The sequence below is a fragment of the Trachymyrmex septentrionalis genome, unplaced genomic scaffold, assembly GCF_001594115.1.
Source record: "Trachymyrmex septentrionalis isolate Tsep2-gDNA-1 unplaced genomic scaffold, Tsep1.0 scaffold20, whole genome shotgun sequence".
In the NCBI taxonomy this organism is placed as follows: domain Eukaryota; kingdom Metazoa; phylum Arthropoda; class Insecta; order Hymenoptera; family Formicidae; genus Trachymyrmex; species Trachymyrmex septentrionalis.
This window is the reverse complement of record NW_017305180.1, coordinates 7113844-7120008: the sequence shown is the minus strand read 5'-3', so window position 1 is coordinate 7120008 and position 6165 is coordinate 7113844. Positions and strand designations below refer to the sequence as shown.

The 6165-nt window shown below is 24.7% G+C and overlaps 2 protein-coding genes across 2 annotated transcripts in view; both read right to left on the bottom strand.

The window, feature by feature from the left end:
- Positions 1 to 838: 838 nt before the first annotated feature.
- LOC108747668 (elongation of very long chain fatty acids protein AAEL008004-like) lies at positions 839 to 3804 on the bottom strand. Its single transcript, XM_018485280.1, has 4 exons — positions 3575 to 3804; positions 2564 to 2832; positions 1888 to 2190; positions 839 to 1012 (listed from the first exon to the last, which is right to left on the bottom strand). Exons 1-4 carry the CDS (start codon positions 3618 to 3620, stop codon positions 842 to 844), a joined length of 789 nt encoding a protein of 262 aa, XP_018340782.1. The 5' UTR covers positions 3621 to 3804; the 3' UTR covers positions 839 to 841.
- A 21-nt stretch (positions 3805 to 3825) lies between these two features.
- The window catches only part of LOC108747669, a 171909-nt gene continuing 169569 nt past the window's right edge, over positions 3826 to 6165 (bottom strand). The window contains exons 4-5 of the mRNA XM_018485281.1: positions 4055 to 4140; positions 3826 to 3845 (exon numbers count right to left, since the gene is read on the bottom strand). Of these exons, the coding sequence (XP_018340783.1) occupies positions 4133 to 4140 (8 nt within the window). The 3' untranslated portion in view covers positions 3826 to 3845; positions 4055 to 4132. The remainder of the gene's footprint in view (positions 3846 to 4054; positions 4141 to 6165) is intronic.

The following is a 6165-nucleotide window of genomic DNA, read 5'->3' as shown; positions in this document are numbered from 1 at the left end:
TACCATTTAAATCAAAAAATGTTAAAAGCTTACTTAACTTTTTCTCGATTTTAATAAACTCCACTGTATTACCTTTTAATTTTACATCTACCTTAATCCTGTAAAAAGATTTTTGATTCCTAATTTGATCACTCCAGCATCCCCTTAAGTAAATACTATATTGGCCTTTAGCTAATTTTTAGCTTCTCTATTAGTTCGCGCTTTTAATTTATAAAAAAAACTTCTTTCAATTTCTTATCATTTTCAGTCTTTATTAGTTTATAAATAAAAGATAGTAAGGATGTAAATACAATTCTCTCGATAATTAAATATTTCTAAATCGCTATTACTAAATCGAATATTAATAAACATTTTATATTTTATTTAAATTATATAATATTTATTTATTCTATATTTACATGTAAATCAAATATCTATACAGCATAATATCTAATACCTAAAGCAAAAAAAAATATAATTTTAATTTTAGTATATATACTTATATATAATATGTATTTAACAGATTTTTATTATTGCACAGCAACCATTTTTAGTGCTTCAAATTTAATTTTTATTTAAATTCAATTTTTAAAACTTAACATTATATTATATTTAATATAATCATGTATTTAGTCTAAAGTTTAATAATAAAATTTAAAACTAATTAATTATTAATTTGATAAAATAACTCTATCTACTAAATAATATTATGCAATTGTTATCTTTTATACATATATATTTATCTTATAATATATATTTACCTAATACATATATATTTAATAAATAATATTAATTATATGTATAAACACGCACGCATAATTAGTATTATTTGCTTAATTTAAATAATACAAAACCGCCTATCTTAATTATCTTTCTGTTTAGGTAATTTAATGTAGTTTTTTTTATAAAAATCATAAAATAAGTATAGAAATAGGAATAGATTTCCAATAAAAATAGGTACTATTCCTCGTGGCGATTCACAATTGGAATTTAAAAATTGCAGTAGAAGCACTATTATCACGATAAATTGGACCTAATTTCAAAAGAGAAATATTTTAAAAAATGGAGTACTAATAATACTATATTATTTAAACAGAAAAATATATATTGAAATAATTAAAATATATTTTAGAGAAAATTACAATGTAAATTGATATATAATTTCTTTTCGCTTGTATAACTTACAACAGATTAATAAATAGTAATACCCAGGTCAACAAAATGAACGAGCTGTAATTAGATGTAACAATGTAATATTTATTATTCGCAACTATAATTTTCAACGATAAGTTTTAACGATACATTTCGACTTTACTTAGTCCTCATCAGTCATAGAAATACAAAATTACCTCATATATCCAATTAGATTAACATATTATGAGGATCATCTCACCTTTGAGTTAGATATAGACAATAGACGGTATAACCACATTATATTTAGTCAAATTTGTCAAATTATAAACGATGTAATGATGAGTCATAATTCCAAACCAATTCTTCGGTTAATAGCGAGAAAGGGCGTCAGTATGAGTAAAAGAAGAAAATTCAGAAGAAAGTAGCATTATTATAGCTTGATATCAAATTATATAAGATAATTGTAAGTACATCCTTAATAACGTTGGAAAATTAAAGTAATCATAAAGACAAATACAAGTTAAATTGGTAAGTTTACAGCTGTCTATTACGAATGCGAAGTAAAGAACATGGAATCGATTACTATTCAATGATACAAACTTACCGTTGAAAATAATATTTGAGAATAATAAATATTACATTGTTACACCTAATTATAGCTCATTCATGTTGTTGACCTGAATGTTCCTACTTGTTAATCTATTTTAAAGAAAAAATATAATAACATTGCACGTGTGATTAAATTATGAACTATTATAACATATTTATACCTACCATCTGCAGTTTAGTTACAAGTGGTTTAATAGGAGATATCATCTGTTGGAGTTCCGGACCCAATGCAGCAATGAAATAGTATATGTACATTATTACATGCACGGCACAATTAATTAGTGAAATAAATGTTCCCCTTTCATCCAAAATATACTTCAAATAATACCAGAGAAATATTAAATTAGATACATGATGATACACGTGTAAACCAGAAACTTGGTTTTGTTTCTTTCTTAGTACAAATACACAAGTTTCGACGTAATCGAAAAGTTTTAGAAAAATTAACCACCATACCAAATTAAACAGCTGAAATACAATTATTATATACAAAACGTATAAAGTATTACCATTTAAATATAAAATTGTCCATGTGAATATCGATAGTCAATGATAAAAGAATTATTATTAAAAATTATTGATTAAGTAATATATTAATTTTTCTTCGAAATTTAATATGTAAAATTCAAATATAAATACAAACTTTTATTTGTATTAATTGTTTTTTGTGCTGATTAAAATCTGCCTAATGACTATCAATATAACTTTTTAAAACGTGCATTTTCTGCTTCTCTTCAAAAATGATATAATTGCAACTGAAGAATTAAATTTACACTTAATAATATCTTTTATATAAGCATTAACTTATGAACAATCTAATTAATATATTATAAAAACGTACTTTCATCGCATTAACAGAATTTGAATTAGACGGTCGACATATGAAAAAGTATTCTGAAAACCAGCCATAAGATACATGCTGTTTGACGAACCATAAGTTTGCCAGAATTTGAATCACGTCATAAATTAGTATAAAGGTTCTCAACTCGTATGGCGGTCGATCTTTCATTAAACGTGGACCAGCATAAAGAACAAAATACATATATCCAAAAGTAATTAGCATCAGTGGATATGGCGAAGACACAAGTGGCCATTTGCGAGTTTGTTCGACTGCAAATATATAATTTTTGAAATAATGTAATTATTTCCTAAAAATAATCTGAATAATCTTTCTTCAATAAAACTTTAGAGTACTAATACTTTCGATATACGATGTTGTATACGATGTAAAATAATTATTTTAATATAAGAGTTATATGCAAACAACAATTTTTTGCAAACAAAAAATTTCTATCAAAAGCAAAGAAGTATCATGTTTAAATATTTATATTTTATAAGTATTTTTACAGAAAATATTCTGCTTTATTTTGATAGGAAATGAGACAGCAAAAATTTTCGAAATTTTTTCCAAAGATCTTCTTTCTACCCACTAAAAGCAAATTAGTGTATTATTAATGACTTCAGTGCTACACTTGTAACTGATTCAATCTGTAGAAATCACAAACCAAAAAGTGTATTATTACTAAAAAACAGTAAGTATTTACTGATAATTACGTCAATTATAACTTTATAAGTGCAACAATAAAGTTACTGATTCAAGAGAGTACATTTTCGGAATTTTTAAAATTAATTTATACTTTATATAAAATATGCGCGCACGTATATATACGTTTATTAGATATTATAAATATATGACATTTATTTTTATTTGGAAACTTTATAATGATACCAAATTGCTATTAATATCTAGTATAATATCTAGTAAAAATGTTTTTTCAAAAATACGTGTCATATTTCCCTAATATCATATATTAGAAAGTATGTGAACTTAAAAATATAGAATATTACTCACCCGATAGTTCTTCGAACAAATAATGATGTAATTCTCCCAAACCCATCGTGAAAGAAATCGGTATCAATTGTATATTATATCAATATCCCTTATTTAACTTATTATCTTGTAATTTTGTCATTTGTCAATAAAGCTTCAACGGTTACCTCCGTAAGTTTGTAATGCTAGACTGCTTCTGTCACGTGTACAATTACCGTGCTAGTATTTAAAGCAACGAAAGATGAACTTCGAACTTAGGATTGAATGTAGTTCCGGTATGAATGTAATTTTACTAGAGAAAATTACTCCATTAAAAAATTTTTCATTATTTTATGACAAAATAAATTACTAATAAATAAATAGAATATAAAGTATTAATAAAAAATAAAAAAGTTAATTCTCTTAAAAAACAAATTAATTTCCTTAAAACGTCCAGCAAAATTTCGTTATGCGATGTTATATTGAGAAATCACATTTGCAATAAGTACTGTGATTACTTACATTGTCATCCCATGAGAAGTTTACGGAATAACTTCGAATTGTCGTTTTTTTCCATTGAAGAAACAAAGGTATAATCATTTACTTACCTGAAACAGAAAAAAAGGAATAAAAAGTGACAGGAAAAATGGGGACAATTGCGAATAAATGAGTGATTGACATATTCCATTAGATTCTAAAATATAGACCAATCAGATAAAAGAGCTTATTTATGTCCACGATAGATCTTGGCATCTACAATGAGATTGCCATATAAACCAAATTTCTGCGTTCGTGCAAAAAAATATGGCAAAATATGAAAAACGACATAGCATATTCGTGCATCCTAGCAGATTTCGATGCTTATTTGCAGAATCCGTAAATGTGGAATGTACCTATATATGGCTGTCGAAATATTTTGTAAACCGGTTGCAAGAGAAACTCTGTTGATTAATGCTAAAATATTTAACTAAGAGAAAAAGACAAAGGGGAAGAGAAATCTCGCTGGAACAATTGCTCGATTTACGTAATATATTGTGTATTTGACACAATAAATCACATAATAATTAAAAATCTTAAGCCTATTGACGCATTAGTTGATTTATTGGAATTTCATTGTGTAACACAAAATATATGATGTTATCGTATGTAGTAGAAAGATAACACAGCTTCCAAATAATTTTACGTACCTACGTAAAATTTATTATGAAACTAAATTTTTTTACTAATAATCTGTAAGACTACAATCATCTATAATTCAGGTCAAATTTCACGATAAAATTTTATTTATAACATAACAAATAAAATCAAGATCCTGTATCTCCCAGCTCGAGCCTGTATTCTCCGATACAACAATTATATTCTTTATATATCTTTAATTCTTTCTACACTTGAACTACACTACTTATAAACTAGTCTCTTTATAGCCTTGTTCCATAAATCTGTTCCGTAATCTGTTTCAATATCAAATACTAATTCAGCTATGAGACTTTTTATATCCATTAAAAACATTTTCTCCAACAATCTTTTGAAATAATACAAATAATAAAATGTTTAAATGTAAAATACATTACTTAGATCGAAGCGCCGGTATTTTTCTTAATAAGTTTATTACAGTTTTTTAAGATTTGAGAAATTTGGGGGGATTATTAATATTTCAGAATTATTGCGTTGAAAGTCCGACAACAATATCGGCACGTAATTATCATTTCTGAAATTAATTCATTTAAATAAATATAATACATAGTAGTTCAACATCTTTCAATATCTTAACATTCAGACCGGAGTGGCGCTTCGTACCTAAGTAATGTATTTAACATAAAACGGTCTTGTTTCCAATCATATTGTTTAAATGTAAATTATATCTTTAATGCTGTAGAAAAAAACAAATTAACATATTTTTATTCAAGAATCAGAATTTTCATTAACCTTTTGTGTAAATAAGCAATCCTGCATTGTGACCAGATTTCAGTTTTTCTTTATGTGGAGCATCTCTGAAATCCAGATATCTGTATAATATTGTATATAATATTTTTGTATATGATATTTCTTGATCCAAGATCTTCATATTTTATCAATGTCTTAATTAATTTGCGAAAAGTCTGTGATAATTAAATAATGAAATGCATTGTATTACAAAAATATTTTTTTTATATTCAATTGTTCTTGTTATTATATATCTGACTTACATTGACACATTGCAGTTTTTATTTTTTGTCATATACATCATATAATTTCATGAGCTATGATATATTAGAATTTTGTGAACTTTCTTCAGCTAATTAAAACGTCTCTATCTCATTGTTAAATTTACATTCTTAAATTTATATTATATAGTTTCTCTATTCTTCTATTTACAATTTTTTAATTAAAATTTATAATTACCTATAATTTTATACGGCGTGTATTTTGAGCGTATATATTTTAATATGTATGTACGCAAAATTATTTAATTTCTCTTAATTCTATTTATTTTTTTTTATACTATAAAATCTGCTTAGATAATTTATAGTTCGTTACAAACAATTTATTTTACATCAAAATAAATTTATTTTAATATATTTAAATAAAAATATTTTAATTTATATCAAAATTCAAGAATTTTATATATAATAATACATAATATTATATTATAT

Excerpts from the sequence above, each read along its gene's own strand:
- LOC108747668 (XM_018485280.1), bottom strand. The coding sequence starts at position 3,620 with ATGGGTTTGGGAGAATTACATCATTATTTGTTCGAAGAACTATCGG. Across the intron at positions 2,833-3,574 it reads TTTGTTCGAAGAACTATCGG|TCGAACAAACTCGCAAATGG; the intron begins GTGAGTAATATT and ends ATATATTTGCAG. Across the intron at positions 2,191-2,563 it reads ATTCTGTTAATGCGATGAAA|CTGTTTAATTTGGTATGGTG; the intron begins GTACGTTTTTAT and ends ATTGTATTTCAG.